This window comes from Bidens hawaiensis, unplaced genomic scaffold (assembly GCF_021521415.1).
Source record: "Bidens hawaiensis isolate Kalapana, Puna unplaced genomic scaffold, B.hawaiensis_p1.1 tig00030876_1, whole genome shotgun sequence".
NCBI lineage: Eukaryota > Viridiplantae > Streptophyta > Magnoliopsida > Asterales > Asteraceae > Bidens > Bidens hawaiensis.
Genome location: NW_027495178.1, coordinates 141639 through 160938, shown reverse-complemented (window position 1 = coordinate 160938; position 19300 = coordinate 141639). Strand labels below are relative to the sequence as shown.

General features: G+C 38.4%; 1 protein-coding gene across 4 annotated transcripts; it reads left to right on the top strand.

Annotated features, from left to right (window-relative positions):
• The first annotated feature begins 969 nt into the window (after positions 1-969).
• On the top strand, positions 970-18650 carry LOC143581326 (uncharacterized). Of its 4 annotated transcripts, XM_077064145.1 has the most exons (4): positions 970-1140; positions 1802-2533; positions 2740-3264; positions 18526-18650. In XM_077064145.1, the coding sequence occupies exons 2-3, from the start codon at positions 1848-1850 to the stop codon at positions 3221-3223; spliced, it is 1170 nt and encodes a 389-aa protein (XP_076920260.1). In that variant the 5' UTR covers positions 970-1140; positions 1802-1847; the 3' UTR covers positions 3224-3264; positions 18526-18650. The 4 variants fall into 4 exon arrangements, with proteins under 4 accessions (XP_076920260.1, XP_076920259.1, XP_076920261.1 ...); XM_077064144.1 differs by lacking the exon at positions 18526-18650 and having other exon boundaries at positions 2740-3373; XM_077064146.1 differs by lacking the exons at positions 970-1140; positions 18526-18650 and adding an exon at positions 1153-1349 and having other exon boundaries at positions 2740-3373.
• The last annotated feature ends 650 nt before the right edge of the window (positions 18651-19300 follow it).

The following is a 19300-nucleotide window of genomic DNA, read 5'->3' as shown; positions in this document are numbered from 1 at the left end:
GAAAACAAATAAATTTTCATGTTTATGAATATTTACTGTTTTAACACTATGCTATCATATTGTGGTGATAAAAGTGTTCACGTTACCTAGCAAACACCAGAGTTCAAGCCTTATAAGTGACTAAAAATGTGAAGAATAAAAATTGGTTGTTAAAAAAAAGACATTAGTTATAACCAGACCTGGCTATCTTGACCAACAATCCCAAAAATAGGTATCAACACCTGATTATGCATTATGTGTGTAACAAGGCCGTAAACCATAAGCAAAATCGAAATGTATAGTAATTTAAAAAAAAAGTAAACCAACACGTTTTAACCTGAAAATACATTCCGACCCCAAACCCGTTTTCGACTGGAACCCATCTTGACATGTGACCCAAACCCAATCGACTTGACCCGCTTGTTAGTCCTAAATATAATCCTATCGTTATTTTTTTAACTTTTAAAAAATTTCTTGCTACCATAAACTGCATCTGCAAATCAATAAGATTAGGTAAAACATTTCTTGTAGTAATCTTCAATATGTCAAACATTAAACCTCTACAAGACGAACGCATGCTATTCCACACTAAACAATAGCAGTAGCAATATCTTTATTGATATCAAAATTTAAAGTCATGAAAACTTAACTTTAAACAAACAAAACAATATTTCATAATCAATTCTCATAATGAATTTCTTATTCCATAATAACAATAATGATAAAACATTAACAATATCTATCAAAAAAGAAACATTTTATAATTATGATCATGTTATATTTCTTTTTTCTAATCTTAATTAATTATTACTCATAACAAGATATAGACTACATGACAGGTTGGTTTTACCAGATTTATAGGGACAAAAAGATCAAAGAAACGGTGTCGTGTCACATTAGAAAACCCAAAGTGGGAAAAGATAATAATTAATTAATAACCGAACAAGCGATAAAAAATAATACAAAATAAAATAAATAAAATCTAAATACAAAACGACAATACGGTGGATTCATTCATTCCGGGACAAACTATTATGTAGGTTCCTGAAGAAGATTCATTCAATCAAATCAATTATTATTATTTTTTAAATTTAATTTTGCAGTCAGATCATAACACCCCAACCATATTATTATTATTTCCAATCAATCAATCAATCAGTGGTAATATATCTTCATTCTTTACTTTCAGCACTCATTATATTCAGTTAATATGTTTACTATAACTGCTTTGTTACATGCTAACTGTTGCTTGATAAATTAGTAATTTAATATTACCAGTTAAAGATCAGATCTTTCTTTAGTGTTTTTGTTTCTGGTTGTGTTTTTTGATCATTTACTCCAAAAAGTTTATATCTTTTTGGTTTTTGGAGGTGGGTTTTTTATTTAATTTTGTGGGTTTAATTTTCTTGATTTTTTGTTTTGTTTATGGTTGTGTTTCTTGATCATTTACCCCAAAAAGTTTAAATCTTTTTTGTTTTTGGAGGTGGGTTTTTTATTTAATTTGTGGGTTTAAATTTTCTTGATTTTTTTAGAAGAATTTAATTTCTGCAAATTATGTGAAAGATTTGATTAATTTGATTTTGTGGGTTTACTAAAAAGTTCAAATCTTTTTGGTTTTTGGAGGTGGGTTTTTTATTTAATTTTGTGGGTTTAATTTTCTTGAATTTTTTTATTATTTTTTTTAAAAGAGTTTAATTTCTGTAAATTTTTGAAGATTTGATTAATTTGATTTTGTGGGTTTAATTTTCTTGAATTTCCCTTATAAAGGAACCTTATTAGTTTCATTTTGTGAGATTTGATTAATTTATTATGTTGAAATTAGGGGTCTTTTTGAAGAAATATGAGTTCTTGATGGGATAATTAGAGTAATGGCTGCAGCAGAAGCAAGAGCAGTGTGGCAACGAACGAACCGATATTTTGTTCAAGAAGATGCGAAACGAGCTCCTAAATTAGCATGTGTTCCTCCACCATCATCATCATCGTCTTCGGTGTCGAAACAGACTGAGACGAGACCTCCAACGAGTGGAATTCCCGATTTTGCCCCTCCCACCGCCAACTCGGTGTACTCGAATCTTGAATCGGATTCAAGATGGTGGCTTAAGTTGCAGCCTAACTATATACACCAAAATGATTTGACTAACGAAAAAGTAAACACTTTAGAGTCCGAGTTTGTGGACGTTATGGATTCTCGGTCAACTGCGAAGGGTGACCGTTTAGTGGAAGAATCGTATGAGTTTGTGGAGATGGATTCTGTTTATGAAAAAGTGGATGAGTTTAGTTTGGATTCTGAGTTCCCTCATTGGATGGAGAGTGAGAAGAATCACGAGCTGCCGTGGTGGCGGATGACTGATAAAGATGAGTTGGCGTCCTATGTGTCGCAGAGATCACACGGTTTCATTGAGAATTGTGATTTACCTTCGCCTCAAAACGCAAGTTTTAAAAAGGACATGTTTGATCATGATCAATCACCACGTAAAGTGTCGACTTTTTCAATGCCACAAACGCACCAATGTCAAAATGCAGCTAGCCCGAATGCCGGTTCTGAGCCAGTCAGGTATACTTTGACTTTTTAAGTCAAACGGTTCACGTTTGACTTCCGTTTTTAATCATATGTTCTTTGGATTTGGTGAAGCAAACACTAAAAATTAGAAAATATTTTGGTAAATTTTAAGTATATGATGTATATGGATTAAATTGTTAGCTACAGTTTTGATTTTTGACTTCAATTATTGACTTTGACTTGATATGATTTCTAACCAGCCAATTAAGCAAACGGAGCAGTGACAGCACGGTTCACGGCAGTTCTAAAACTTCTGAGATGGATCTAAGCAAGCGTAAGCTTCTAGAAGCGCTCTGTCATTCTCAAACACGAGCACGAGAAGCAGAAAACGCAGCCAAACGAGCATACGAGGAGAAAGAACACATTGTGAAGTTAATATTCAAACAAGCATCTCAACTGTTCGCCTATAAACAATGGGTATACCTTTTACAACTTGAAAATCTTTATAACCAAATAAAAACCAACAAGATCGCCCCCGTGTTTCCTGCTTCACCATGGCACGTGCCTCGTCGAATAACACACAAAAATTTGTCGGTTAAGAAAAAAATCCGAGAAAAACAAGGTATTGGCGTTCCTAGTAGAAAACATGATATAGGTAAGTATGCTGTTGCTTTTGCTGTTGGATTAGGTCTTGTTGGTGCGGGTTTGCTTCTTGGGTGGACCGTAGGTTGGATGTTCATCTAGTCAGCGTAGTTGGTATGTTTGATGCAACTGTAACGCGTAGTGTACAAAGTTGTTTTCGTTAAATGGCTAGCTAGCTCTATATAGTATGGGTATCTTTGATAGTTTGTAACGAGTTTGCAATCAAACTTTGTGTTTGTTATGTGACATTCGATTTTTATTCATGTTTTAAATATTAATGTGAACTTTTATACGTAATTTTTCACTTTATTATTTTGAATAGTTACATATAAAAATTCTAATCCGATTAAGTATATAGAATCTGTGTTAAATAGACAACATACAATCTCACTATTAGTATTTCATTACAACTATAGTGTCAATTATGAGAGAGAGTTCAATTTCTTTTTTAAAAAATGATAAAATATGGCATTATTTCTTTCAGCAAAATATTTTAATAAGCCTTGAACAAACAACCTAAACTAATGTGCTGCTAGTCATATGAATTGACATTTAAACACTGGAAACATTTTTGAAATCGAAGATGAAATATTTTTGTTATTTTAGTAATCCTATCTAACAGCATAATAATTCCATCATGCCATATTTACTAGTGACGAGTAGCGGTTATCTGTTTAGTAAGTTGTATCGAATGGGAGTTGATTATAGTGACTTCAAGTAATCAACTAAACTTTTATGTGTATCATGCATATTATCAGTGTATATATGTTAAATTGTTAACATTATCAAGATTAGAACTTAAGATTATGTTAAAGGGGGAAGTTTTGTTACAAGTGAAAATACAAGGACCAGAAATGGCATATGTTGATTCTATACTTTAGTCCTATTTCTGTAATAGCTAGGGACTAATCTTGTCAAGTTAGAAGATAGTTAGTTAGCAATCGGTTAGTTGTATAATAACAGAACTTGTGTAACGAATTGAACAGCTAATGAATTGACAAGTTTCTCCTCGGTTATTCTTTTTTGATTTTTGTTAAGCTATACGAAGTGTCAAGAATTATAAAGCAGAGAAAAAGTCGATCTTGGTTGATATCAAATTTTGTGTTCGTCTTTTTGGGCCTGATTTCCACCAACAGCTTCTCCTATTTGTTCTAAATGATTTCAATATTCGTTTCATGCTTCAATTAGCAATAATTAAGTTTATGTTTAAATGCAAAGTGATTTTGGATCAATTTAGGCTTCAATGAGTTTTGAATTATGCTTCACTAATTAATTGAAAGAAAAGTATCATCTAGAGCTCTATTTAATGAGTTTATGCTTTAACTTTAATTTATACTTCAATTTAATAGTAGCTTTAGTATAACTTAATAACATCAATTATGTATCTATCTAATTTCACAACATTCTTTACTCCAGTTGCAAGTAACTTAAATAAAACTCCACAGCCAAATTAAGAAACATATTTAGATGGAAAAGTAGGATTTTAAATTTAAAAACTAAAAAGAAAAAAGTGAAAGAGATCCATCTCATTCATGGATTTCCAATTAGAAACATCTTTGTCCTTGCTATAAGAGTCTTTAGTCTTAACACATGAATACAAATAGCTATGATGAAGGTATTAGAACACGAGCATCCATTGAAGCTCATTGATTTACAGAAAAAACTAGAAGACTCTGATGATGAGGAGATGGAGGAGGAGGATCTTGTTACACAAGAGTTTATATGCACTTGTGAGCGGTGCTGGGAAGAAATCAACGAGTACCACAGGTACTACTATAAATGTATTATAGATGATTCATGTGTTTACCATCTTCATAAATTCTGTGCAGAGCTCCCAACAACGTTAGAACACACATCACACTCACATCCTCTTACCCTTACCCTCTGTCCATGTGATTTCTCTACATTCTGCTCTTATTGTCAAGGAGCGCACAAGGTTACTAAAGTACGTTATATGTGTCAATCCGATTCTTGTTTTTTCATCATTTATGTGAAATGCGTCGTGGAAGAGGACATAAGAAGGATCTACCATCCAAGCCACCCACACCCACTAGTGTCTCTCCTTTCCATACCCATTTTATGTAAATGCAACGCTTGTGGGAAGGAACATAAAGGAGTATTTTTTCAATGTACCACGTGTTTAGACTTTGCTGTCCATATTGATTGTATAAAGCTACCAAAAAAATTGTTAATTCAAACTACAAATGCCATTTTCTGCCATACCCATCCACTCACCCTTTCTTATTCCTGCCCTAGAGCGGAAATAGAAGCTAAATATTGCCCAACATGTAGAGCATGCGGTGATCATTTTTTTAACTACCAGAATCTTTGGATATACAAATGCGAGACATGTATTTACTACACACATGTGGACTGTGCAACATCAAGAAGAGAGTCATTTATGTCCATCTTATATATTGGTAACTAATAATTCTTACTAATACAAGTTTTATGCCTTCAATTAGTTCATAATAATAATAATAATGTTATTTTGTTTACAATATTTCAGACAAAGGTGCACCAATAGTTAAAAATTTTAAAGATGTCGACTATCCTCAACTTCTCCGTCTACCATTTTGTGATCAAACTTACAGTATACCCAAACATCTATTTTTCAAAGAAACCAGGTCTACAACTGATGAGGTAATCCTACAACGTATCAGCCATCAACATGATCTAACATTAGTTGATACAAAATACATTGATAGTTTAGGAGGGCCAACCTCCTCAAAAATAAATTTGTTGATCATGTGTCATAACCCAATGAAAAAGATACAACAATTATGCAATGTATGTTTAAGACCAATCATGGAGATGCCATTTTATAAGTGCGGGGCCCATGAGCACGAGAGTTGCAATTTTGCTCTTCATGAGTGGTGTATGTGGCTGCCGACAAAAGTTGACAACCATCCAGGTCACCCACAACATACACTCATTCTAACGCCAAACGTCTCGTGTGTCTTGTTCAACATATTTATTTGTGACGCGTGTGGTTTACCTTGCAATGGATATGCTTATGGCTGCCTCAAATGTAAGTACTATGTTGATGTTACTTGTGCGTGTATACCTGAAAAAATCACGCATAAAGCTGACCCAAATCATCTTCTTTCACCAGTTAAGAGGATTCCCATAGGAAATTCGTGTGTTATTTGTCTTTCAAGTTATATTCTAGATCCCATAAATCGTATATTTTTACCAAACCTAATGGCCTTTAGTTGTGGCATTTGTGATGTATATATACACATGAGGTGTGCTTATTTATTGCCTGAGATAATTAGGCACGCTTATGACAAACATCCAATGCAATTGAGTTACCTCCCAATTGAAAACCACAAAAGTGAATACTTTTGTGAAATTTGTGAAAACGAACTGAATCCACATTGTGGTTTCTATCATTGTGGTGAGTGTGTTCAGTCAGTTCATTCTGCTTGTGCACCTTTAATACTTCGTTGTGAAACAGAGACCTATTCATCCTTTCTAGGCCCCATATATAGGTTCTTAAATGTAAAATTTGGGGGCATTCATAATATTGATGGTCACCCGCATCCTCTCTTTCGCTCAAGGGGTTGCAACTGATGGTGAATGCAATATATGTCATGCACAACTTCAGTACAAGATGATATTTAAGTGTGTCGAGTGTGAGTTTGCAATTCATTACGATTGTTGTAAGGACTTAAACCGCTCATGATGTTTGTGATTACTCTTTCATATGTTTGGTTTTCTCTTTTTCTGTATTGAGTTACTGATTGTTCCTATGTACTTCCCTCCTCATTTTATGTGTACAATGATGTAATCGAAAGTTGAATTCTAGGCGTTCGTTTAGCACTCTTGTAATTGTATTGTTTTCCATGGTGAATATAAGAGTACAAGACTTCTTTATTTGAATATATTTGCATGTCTTAATGCGAGATTTGACGAAATGCCCAAGAGCCTTTTGATTACTTGAATTTTGTTACATAAGCTTCAAGATTAGTTCAGCATTTTAAAGAAAAAAAAAAGTCAAAATGCACCTCTTAGTTTCACCTTTCAAACCGTGTTTTAGTTGATTTTGTCATGCTTCTTGTCATAACTAAGGGGTTGTTTGGTTCATTCATCTTAATGAACTTCTGTCTCATTCAGCAGCAACAATAAGTCTGAATTATTCAGACCTATTTTTAATCATTCAGATTTTTTCTGTTTAGAATCAAAAAGTCTGAAGTCTGAATGAATCAGATGTTTACATCTGAATGATTCCATTCAAAATGCACCTCTTAGTTTCAACTTTAAACTGCGTTTTCTTTGATTTTGTCATGCTTCTTGTCATAACTAATTCTACTAACTCTTTAAAGATAGTTGACGTGCTTGAGGCTAGTGTCATTTAATTATAAACACTTGTCATATTTCTTGACCAACACATGAACGCCGCTCGTTTACTTGTGTAACCAATGGATCGTCTTAGGCAATGCTGCTCCCCACATCTCGTCAACATATGGCGTTTCGTCATCAAATTGATGGCCAAACCCTTCCGACTATCACCATGTGACCCTTGTTTGGTACAGCCAATCCGGCCAACGACACTCATATGAAGCATAACACTGTTTTAACCCTACAAAAACATTTACCTCCTTTTCATATGGAATTTTTTTATCACATCCCATCTTAAACCACATTTTAAACCTTTTAGCATTATGTATAAACATCCAACAACACATGTGTTCATAGTCTATTATTCATACCTATTTTCTCATCTTACCTTCAAATATTCCACGCACATATAAACATAAATGTTACATACGCGCGCTAATCAACTCTCGACACCATGCACCTAACATTCAAACATGCATAACCGAACATGTCTTTCAGCTCAAAAACTAATTAAATAGGGCATATATTACTGCATAACCGTTACACAAATCTTTGCGTGATTACTCCTTTTATCCTACACTTAACATAAGCACAATGCATGTATCATTAAGTTATTTATTGTATTTACCCTCAAAAACTAGCACCACTTGTCACAACGTTTGTTCTTTCAAAATTACTACCCGAATCTAAGGGTGTTACAAGTAAGTAGGCGATTTTCTTCTTCTATTATAACTGTACAATTTCACAGCTTCTTTTATTTGTTCTTTAATCGATTTCTTAAACTTGATTCGTGCTTCAGTTAAAGTCTTTAAGAATAATTTTAGTTTATGTTTACATGTGAGTGACTTTGAATCAATATAGTTCTTCTTAATGAGTTGATGCTTCAACTTTAATTTATACTTGAATTTAATAGTAGCTTTAAATTAACTTTATTTGTGTATCTTGTCACACCCTCAAAATCCACTAACGGAGTTTTACCGCCAGAGGGTGTGAACTAACAGGATCGGAATCATTAGTTATAATCAAACCATAAAACAAAGTTTCAAAACCATGAAAACGTTTACGAGTAATTAAATGCGGAAGCGTAAAACCATAGCAAACAATGTTACGTCACGCAGGACGACTTAAAACCCAATGATAACAGTTTAAAAATAAGTTTGCATAATTAAAATGTTTCAAGCAATGCATGTTCCTAAACCGCGCGCCCGCCTCGGCTACCTGAGAATAACATACTAAAAGTGTCAACACAAGGTTGGTGAGTTCACAAGTTATATAAAAATAGAGCGTTTAGCGTTTGCGTTCAGCGTTTTGCGTTAAGCGTTTTGCGTTACAGCGTTTTGCGTTACCAGATAGTGTTATGTCAATTATATATCTATAGGTAGCTAGCCTATAAAACAAGTATCATTAAGTGTTCGACACCGAAGCTGACTGTTTATCATTTGCCTTGCCACCAGGTCATCCAGACCATGGTATGTGTTTAGCCAAGATTACACCCACTCGACCTCCAGTCGAGTTTAGCGTTGGGTGGGGTTTGTCAAACCCAGTAGTACTACTCAACAATGACTCGCTATTATCCAATATTAAACGGTTCGATGTGAATGAAGGACTTTAGTTAACGCGTTTGCCACTTAGTCTTTACAAGTGATATATAATCTATATTAACAAAATCTTAAATGCGTTTCGGAGTATGTTATCTCCCCCAAGTGAAAAGCGTTTAAAAAGTTTAAAACGGGGAAAGTGAAACTCACTGTTTGCGAAGTATTCCCAAAATAATTCACCAAGATGCGCGTCACAGAAAAACTCTCTCTAGCGTTCTAAAACAATAAAGAGATTTTTCTAAGTGTCGGAATATTATTGAGTCTCTAGACCCGGCACATAATACCTATGCACACAAAATGTTTCGTGTTTCGTTTGTGAATCGTGTGTGACTTTAACAAGTGTATTTGTGATACGTTACATGTGTAAGCAATTATTTACGTATCATGTATTCATAATGAACATCACTAGCAATTACTCCCCGTAAGAGCAATTTGGTCAAATCATGACAATCAATTAGCAATTATTCCCCGCAAGGGCATTTTGGTCAAAACACGACAATTAATTCGCAATCACGTTGTTTCATGCAACTTTCACAAACTCAGCAGCTAGTTTCTTAACGACAGAATTCTACTTGAAAAACTAGTCTATTCCACCGATCATAGCATCACAATTAATTTACCAAAAATCATCACAAAAGCATATATGTCTTAGGTTTCCAGAACATATTTTATTATATTTTTATTCCACATATGTTTCTCACAATGATCAAAACATTACAGCAAACTCATAACAGTCAAATTCATGCGCAACAGAATGTTATTTGAAATTCCCGTTAAACGAAAAATCCAATAAATGCAAGACCACTTGGGTTAGGTTCCTAACTCAATAAGTCAACTTCCAGAGGTGGAACCAACCCAATTGGTCTCGTAGTTCATGAGATATAACATTTACAAAACAACCTAACAGCAGGTCTAACAGCTCAGCTTTGCACAACGTTTTTGTAAAATCATAAAAGTTAACTTTTACACGTCCAAAAATTGCAAATTTATATTCTTTAGAAACTAGACTCAACCTAGTTCACTGTAGTATCAATAATCTCAACCAATTCTCACATTTACATTTATTTACAGTCGTCTAAACATAACTTACAATCTGTCCAGTACCAGTTTTGACCTTTAATCACAATTAAATCGTTTGACCAACCAAAACACCTCCAAATTTGGCGTGGTTGGACTTTCTGAAAACTAGACTCAGAGTACTACTTTGTAGACTCATAATTTGCTCAGTTTGCTTTTATATTCAACAAGTTACACATCATTCAATCTTAACAATCACTGCTGTCAAAAACTCAGCAAGCCTAAACAATCATCTAACATGCATCCTAAGCATACGACATAACCCAAAACATGTAATACACATAATTAATCATAGAAAATTAGTAGCAACCCTCTAGGGTTTACAAACAATCAACGATTCATCAATCTTTCACCGTTCAAAATCACATATGATCCTCAATATCAACAACCAATACATAATCAATCATAAGAACACTTAATATGATATTCAATAGTTAGGGTTTCATATTTATACCTTAAAACGCAGAAATAAACCAAGGGAAACGTGAGGGGTGCTTAGAAACGAGTGTAGGATGCTCCGATTATGAAGAACAATATCAAAACAAGGTGATATGTGGGTGTGTGTGAGCTGCCGATCGCAAGGAGAGGGGAGGAAGGGGCTGCCGATCGGGGTAGAGGGAGAGGAGAGAAAAAGTGAGTTAGGGTTTAGGTTTATTATTATTTATAATAATACTATGTTACACTCAAGTCCCTCAACTTTCGATTGTAGCTTTTCTAGCTTAACTAACTAGTTCTAGTACATTGAGTTAACGTTTATAACGATGCTATCACACAACACATAAGTCTAACACATAATTATCACATAATTACTGTTTTGACGTTTTTCGTTTATTCACCAATCCTTTGCGTCAACTCGTTTGCGTTTCGGTGCAAATCCCGAAAGACTACACATGTAGTAAGTGTCAAGCGTCATTTAAACCCTAGTTTAAATGTAATGAGGTGTGCGTTATAGATTCAGTGATCTTAAGTTTGAATTGACGGAGTTGAGTTAACGGAGTTAACATGAAATTGACGATTGTCACATCATTCCCATGTTAAAGAATTTTCGTCCCGAAAATTTGAGTCAAGTCGTGACGAGTGTCTGAAAAAGTAAGAAAAAATTTCAGTTTGTCATATCATCCCCTAGTAGAAAGAAATTTCATCCCGAAATTTAATTCATACCTCCGGTGATTTCTGACGGTTTGCCGGGTTTCACGGTTTTCTGTGTTTGGTTAGCCCTTCAAAAAGGTGAGGATACTTTTTCTTCATTTGATCATCGCGTTCCCACGTGAACTCCGGTCCACGTCTCAAGTTCCAACGAACCTTAACGATTGGAATTTTGCTGTGCTTGAGCGTTTTGGTTTCCCAATCCAAAACCTCGACTGGTTCCTCAATGAAACGTAACTGTTCATCAACTTGCAGTTCCTCCAAAGGGACTACTTGGGTTTCATCAGATAGGCATTTCTTCAAATTGGATACGTGGAATACATTGTGTACGCCACTGAGTTCCGTTGGTAGGTCCAGTCGGTACGCCACCGGACCAATGCGCTCAGTTATCCGGTAAGGACCAACATATCGTGGGTTGAGTTTGTTTCGCTTACCAAAGCGAACCACACCTTTCCAAGGTGAGACTTTAAGTAACACTTGGTCATTCACTTGAAATTCGAGAGGCTTTCGGCGCTTGTCGGCGTAACTCTTTTGGCGATCTCGTGCTGCTGCCATGCGATTTCGGATTTGAACAATCTTTTCCGAAGTTTCGAGTACCAGTTCTGGACCAGTGATTTGGCTGTCACCCACCTCTGCCCAGCAGAGTGGTGATCGACACTTCCGTCCGTACAGCGATTCAAACGGCGCTGCTTTAATACTTGCGTGGTAGCTGTTATTATACGAAAACTCTACCAAAGGTAAGTGAGGTTCCCAACTTTTTCCGAAATCCAACACGCATGCACGCAACATATCCTCCAGGGTCTGAATAGTTCGTTCACTTTGCCCATCCGTCTGAGGATGGTATGCTGTGCTCATATCAAGACGGGTGCCTAGTGCGCTTTGCAGCGACTTCCAAAAGTGCGAAGTGAAACGAGAATCTCGATCAGAAATGATTGAGACAGGCACTCCGTGTCTAGACACCACTTCTTTCATGTAAACACGAGTCAGTCTTTCCATTTTGTCCGATTCCTTAATCGCTAAGAAGTGTGCAGACTTAGTCAACCGGTCAACGATCACCCAGATGGTATCGCATCCCGTCGGTGTCTTAGGTAAACCCGTAATAAAATCCATTGAGATGTGTTCCCATTTCCACATTGGGAGTTCCGGTTGTTGCAGTAGACCAGATGGTTTCTGGTATTCTACTTTGACTCTGGCACAAGTCAAGCATTTGCTCACGTAGGTGGCAATGTCGGCTTTCATGTTCGGCCACCAGTAAAGTGCCTTTAAGTCATGGTACATTTTATCTGAGCCAGGGTGGATAGAATATCGGGACTTGTGTGCCTCGTCCATTACCAGAGTTCTCAACTCTCCGAACCGTGGAACCCAAATCCGGTTCTCAAAATATCGGACCCCGTCCGATCTGGTTTCAAGTTGCTTGTTCATGCCCCGCATGAGTTCCGATGGAAGATTATCATCTTTCAAAGCTTCGAGTTGCGCCTCGCGAATCTGGTCAGGTAAGTTGGCATGAATCGTGAGTTGCAATGCTCGCACTCATCTGGGTTTATCTGTTTCTGTCCTGCTGAGGGCGTCGGCCACTACATTGGCCTTGCCAGGGTGATACTTGATGGCATAATCATAATCCTTAAGCAGCTCGACCCAACGACGCTGTCGCATGTTCAGCTCCTTCTGATCGTAGATATGCTGGAGACTCTTGTGGTCGGTGTAAATGGTAAACTTGGTACCGTACAAGTAATGCCTCCATATCTTAAGGGCAAACACCACAACTCCGAGTTCCAAATCATGGGTCGTGTAGTTCTTCTCGTGAACCTGTAGTTTTCGAGAGGCATAAGCTATAACCTTCTCGAGTTGCATCAGCACACAACCGAGACCTTGTATCGATGCGTCACAGGGTACCTCAAAATTTTCCGTTCCCTCGGAGAGGGCTATATTAGGGGCGCTACAGAGTTTGGTTTTCAACAGTTGAAAAGCGGATTCTTGCGCGTCACCCCAATTGTACTTAGTGCATTTGTGAGTCAAAGCGGTGAGGGGTTGAGCAATCTTTGAAAATCCCTCGATGAAACGTCGGTAGTAGCCGGCCAGTCCTAGGAATTGCCGCACCTCAGTCGGAGTCTTAGGTGCTTCCCAGTTTTTGATGGCCTCTACCTTACCGGGATCGACATGGATACCATTCTCGTTGATCACATGTCCTAAAAAGTGAACCTCGCGAAGCCAAAACTCACATTTCGAGAGTTTAGCATACAGTTGTTCCTTCTTCAATAATTCCAGAATTACCCTTAAGTGTTCTTCATGGTCAGCTTCGTTCTTGGAGTAGACGAGAATATCATCAATGAAAACAATCACAAACTTGTCGAGGTACGCCTTGCATACTCGATTCATGAGATCGATAAATACGGCTGGTGCGTTGGTTAGTCCAAAAGGCATAACCGAAAACTCGTAGTGACCATACCGTGTTCTGAATGCCGTCTTTGAGATATCTTCTTCGCGCACTCTTAGTTGGTGATAACCAGATCGCAGATCGATCTTCGAGTAGTAACTCGATCCTTGAAGCTGGTCAAACAGATCATCAATTCGGGGTAAAGGATAACGGTTCTTGACCGTCACCTTGTTTAACTCCCGGTAGTCGATACACATGCGGAAAGTCCCGTCCTTCTTTCGGACAAACAAGACAGGGGCTCCCCATGGCGATGAGCTGGTCGGATAAAACCCTTATCCAACAAATCTTGCAACTGGGTGGACAATTCCTGAAGCTCCGCCGGTGCGAGCCGATACGGGGCTCGTGCTATGGGTGCTGCACCGGGTGTCAACTCGATTTGGAATTCGACTTGTCGTATAGGAGGGAGTCCAGGCAAATCCTCCGGGAAAACTTCCGGAAAATCTCGCACAACTGGTATATCTTCAATTCGCTTCTCCTCCGCGGGTTTCTCAACAATCTGCGCCAAAATTGCCGGATGACCCTTTCGTAGGTACTTCTGCGCCTTCATAAGGGTAATGACGCTGGTGGTCATGCCGCTTCTCTCACCTCGGATCGAAATGATCTCGCCGGAAGGGGTAGTAATGTGGACTATCTTGTCGTGACATATAATCTCCGCTCGGTTCTCGGACAACCAGTCCATGCCGACCACGACATCGAAACTACTAAGCGTAAAAGGAATAAGGTCGATATCAAAGACATGACCTGACAGTTTTAACTTACATCCCGCAAGTACATGAGTCGTTACTATAGTCTTACCGTCAGCTAATTAAACAGGAAACTTAGCATCTAACGGAGTTGGAGTTAAGTCTAAGAGTTGGCTAAAGGCTTTCGACACAAAACTCCTATCAGCTCCAGTGTCAAACAATACAGAAGCAAAACAATCGTTCACAGGGAACTTACCAGTCACCACGTACGGATCATTGCGGGCTTGACCCGACCCAATTACAAAAGCTCTTCCTTTGCCATTGCTTCCACCACTACTGCCACTTCCATTACTTCCGTTGTTGTCGTTCTGTTTCAGCTTGGGACAATCTTTCCTGAAATGACCTTCCTGCCCACATTCGAAACATCCCTTCGTCGTCATAGTTGGTTTAGGAGCACCCTTTGCCGCAAGGTCTCCTCTACATTCCTTCGCCTGGTGACCCATCTTTCCGCATCTCTGACACTTGACACGGTCACATGGGCCAACATGATGATAGTTGCACCTATTGCACTTCGGATATTTCCCAGCATATCCGCTCGAACCCTGCCCGCTACCGTTGTTATTGTTGTTGTGACTCTGATTGTTAAAGCTCCGAGTGAATTCGGGCTTACGGTAGTGTTGTTGCTGTGGGAGGTTCGAGGATGAGGATCTGGTGTTGTCAAACTTTCTCTTTCCGCTGCTCGGGTTGCTGTTGCTGTTGCTGTTGTTGTCATTACTCGGGTTGTCACGGGCTTTAGCGGTTGAACCCCTAGGTGGTAACGCACCTTGGGTCACAGCTTGATCCATCAGTTTGTGAGCTAAACGGATCGCTTGTTGAATCGTGGCTGGTCTGGAAGACGTCACCATGCCCTGAATTTGCGGTGCTAACCCATCAATATACATTTCAATCCTCTTACTCGGCGGGTCTACCATCCGTGGACACATCACAGCCAACTCGTGAGAACGGGTAGTGTAGGCTTTGATTTCTGAACCCACCATCTTCAATGACCAAAATTCTGACTCTAACTTTGCAATCTCTTCTCTCGGACAGTACTCTTCTCGCATCATGTTCTTGAACTCCTCCCAGTTCATAGCGTTAGCCAGTTCCAATCCAAGGATCTGCACGTTCGAATTCCACCAAGTGAGGGCAGAATCCTCCAGTGTTCCAACAGCGAATTTGACCCTACTGGCAGGGGGACAATTACACATCTCAAATGCCGACTCGGCCTTCTCAGCCCAACGCAAAAAGCCTATAACTCCCTCGGTGCCCTTAAACGTACTGGGCTTGCAGTCAAGGTAATTCTTGAAAGTACACGTTCCAGTTGGACCTCCAGCTTGGTTCTGAACATGTGCGGCTAGAGCGGCCGCCGCATGGTCATTCAGCAGAGTTTGGAGTTCTGCTGCAGTCAGGTTGACGTTACCACGTCCGTGTCCAGCGTTTCTTCCATCTAGGTGTTATCATCCTTAGATGTCATCGTCTGAGGACACCTATGAGTGTGCCTCCTCCTCCGCCGGTTCTTCCTCCGGTTCTTCTTCAGGTTCCTCCTCGGGATCTTCCTCGGGATCCTCCTCAGGCTCCTCTTCGGGATCTTCTTCGGGTTCCTCTTCAGGCTCTGCCTCAGGCTCTGCCTCAGGTTCGGCTGCGTTCTGAGCAATTTGCATTTGTAAGACATCGCAACGCTCTAAAGCTATCTCGGTTCTAGTCCTTGCTACTTGGAGTTGCTCTTGCAAGTCTATCATCTCGGCTTGCATCTTTCTCATAATCTTCATCTGTTGATCACTAGCCTCTTGCATTTCCTTCATTGCCGCTGCCATGCGGGCAATCTCCTCCTTAGTCTCGGTTCCGTCTTTTAACAGTCCGGAAACGTTAGCTCTCGTATAGCGCATGTAACCCACATCACGCTCCAAACATGAAACAACAGCTGCGAGAACTCGCTCTACAGGTTCGGTTATGGGTGGTAGGGTGTTGGGATAAGCAGGATGGTTCGGGTGAGGTAACGGGGGAACTTGTTCGCGATAGACCATACGTCTGATCATGTTAGGGTACCAATCCCAGCTAACGTCGTTTTCGTATATGCCTCAGGATAGGCGGTACCTTTTCGGTGCGGGAGCTTCGAGTTCCGGGATTACACGGGGCGGCGATGCGGTAGGTATCTGCGGTTCCTTCCCGTGAGCATGAGTCATCGGATCAGATGAGGATGAGGGTGGCGGCGTCGACATTCCTACAGGTAAGCCGTGTATGCGCGCGCGTATGAGTAAAAGAGGTAAAGAGAATAGATAACAAAGACTACACAAATCTATTCAGTGCGTATCATTATAACTAATGGGTCGTCGTGGTTATAGTCTAGTATGCATGCAGCTTCTAGTTCGCTATAATCAATGGCTCTGATACCAATCTAACCCAAAACATGTAATACACATAATTAATCATATAAAATTAGTAGCAACCCTCTAGGGTTTACAAACAATCAACGATTCATCAATCTTTCACCGTTCAAAATCACATATGATCCTCAATATCAACAACCAATACATAATCAATCATAAGAACACTTAATATGATATTCAATAGTTAGGGTTTCATATTTATACCTTAAAACGCAGAAATAAACCAAGGGAAACGTGAGGGGTGCTTAGAAACGAGTGTAGGATGCTCCGATTATGAAGAACAATATCAAAACAAGGTGATATGTGGGTGTGTGTGAGCTGCCGATCGCAAGGAGAGGGGAGGAAGGGGCTGCCGATCGGGGTAGAGGGAGAGGAGAGAAAAAGTGAGTTAGGGTTTAGGTTTATTATTATTTATAATAATACTATGTTACACTCAAGTCCCTCAACTTTCGATTGTTGCTTTTCTAGCTTAACTAACTAGTTCTAGTACATTGAGTTAACGTTTATAACGATGTTATCACACAACAAATAAGTCTAACACATAATTACTGTTTTGACGTTTTTCGTTTATTCACCAATCATTTGCGTCAAATCGTTTGCGTTTCGGTGCAAATCCCGAAAGACTACACATGTAGTAAGTGTCAAGCGTCATTTAAACCCTAGTTTAAATGTAATGAGGTGTGTGTTATAGATTCAGTGATCTTAAGTTTGAATTGACGGAGTTGAGTTAACGGAGTTAACATGAAATTGACGATTGTCACATATCTATCTAATCTCTCAAGTCTCAACATTATTTACTCAAGTTGTTATAATTAAGTAACTTAAATAAAGCCCCAAAACCGAATTAAGAAACTTAGTTCGATGAGAAAGTAGGAGTACAATATTTAAAAGAAAACGTTAAAGAGATGCGCATCATTTTATGGATTTCACGTAAGGACCATCTTTTTCCTTGCTACAAGAGTTTTAAAAGAGTCTTGTCACAGAAATATAACTAACTATGATAAACGAATTAAAACACGTACATGCACTTGTAAGCGATGCGGAAAAGAAATCCACGAGTACCATAGGTACTACTAGTATAAATGTATTATAGATGATATATTCATGTATTTACCATCTTCATAAATTCTGTGCAGAGCTCCCAACAACGTTAGAACACAAATCACACTAACATCGTCTTACCCGTTGTCAATTTGATTTCCCTACGTACGCTCCTCTATGGTTCATGAAGGTACTAAAACTTCTGAGATGGATTAAGCTTCTCGAAGCTCTCTGCCATTCTCAAACACGAGCACGAGAAGCAGTTTACGCAGCCAAATGAGCATACGAGGAGACACATTGTGAAGTTAATATTCAAACAAGCATCTCAACTGTTTGCCTATAAACAATGGGTATACCTTTTACAACTTGAAAATCTTTATAACCAAATAAAAACCAACAAGATCGCCCTGTGTTTCCTGCTTCACCATGGCATGTGCCTCGTCGAATAACAAACACGAATTTGTTGGTTAAGAAAAAATCCAAGAAAAACAAGGTATTCGTGTTCCTAGTAGAAAACATGATATAGGTAAGTATGCTGTTGCTTTCGCTGTTGGATTAGGTCTTGTTGGTGCGGGTTTGCTTCTTGGGTGGACCGTAGGTTGGATGTTTATCTAGTAATCTTAGTAGGTACGTTTGATGCAACTGTAACGCGTAGGTACAAAGTTGGTTTCGTGAAATAGCTAGCATTATATATAGTTATGGTAGATTGGTATCTTTGATAGTTTTGTAACGAGTTTGCAAACAACCTTTTGTGTTTGTTATGTGACATTCGTAAATTGTATTTACATGTTTCTATCAATTATATCGCCCATCGTAGCAATATTTGTTTTAGCTAAATGGGTTGTATTCGCGTCGGCCCATGAATATACGAGTCTTCTTTGGGTTCAATGAATATACGAGTCTTTTTCGGGTTCGTGTCGGACTCAACCTCCAAGCAAGTCTATTTTGGCATCTTTATTTCAATACTTAACTCTCCACAATGGTAAACTCTCATAATATTATTTTGAGATTCTAGTAGTAATTCTATTTGTTTGGTGGCTTGATTTATTGATTAATATTTTTTATGGGTTTATTGTACGGATGGTCCTTGTGGTGTGTTCAGATACGGATGGTTCCTGTGATATGTTTAGATAATTAAAACATTGGTCTAAACTTATACTTTAACATAACATTGGTTGGAGACGGGTTGAATTTAAGTAAAACCGAACACTTTCAATCTTGCCACGGTGAAAGAGAATTTCGCTACTTACTTCAACATCTGGCGTTGAAGTAAATTTTTGCTCTCGATACACAATGTAGGTAAAAAAGGGTAGATGACGCAATGTAGGTAAAAAAAAAGGGTAGATGTTCTAACATTATCGTGTATGTCTATGGCTGATTTCTCGGGTGTTTATAGTCGTCAACTTGGGCTTCGATACACATTAGAAAAC

Bases quoted from the DNA above. Each gene is read 5' to 3' on its own strand.
- LOC143581326 (XM_077064145.1), top strand. From the start codon at position 1,848: ATGGCTGCAGCAGAAGCAAGAGCAGTGTGGCAACGAACGAACCGATAT. The intron at 2,534-2,739 runs GTATACTTTGAC...ATTTCTAACCAG, and splicing joins GCCGGTTCTGAGCCAGTCAG to CCAATTAAGCAAACGGAGCA.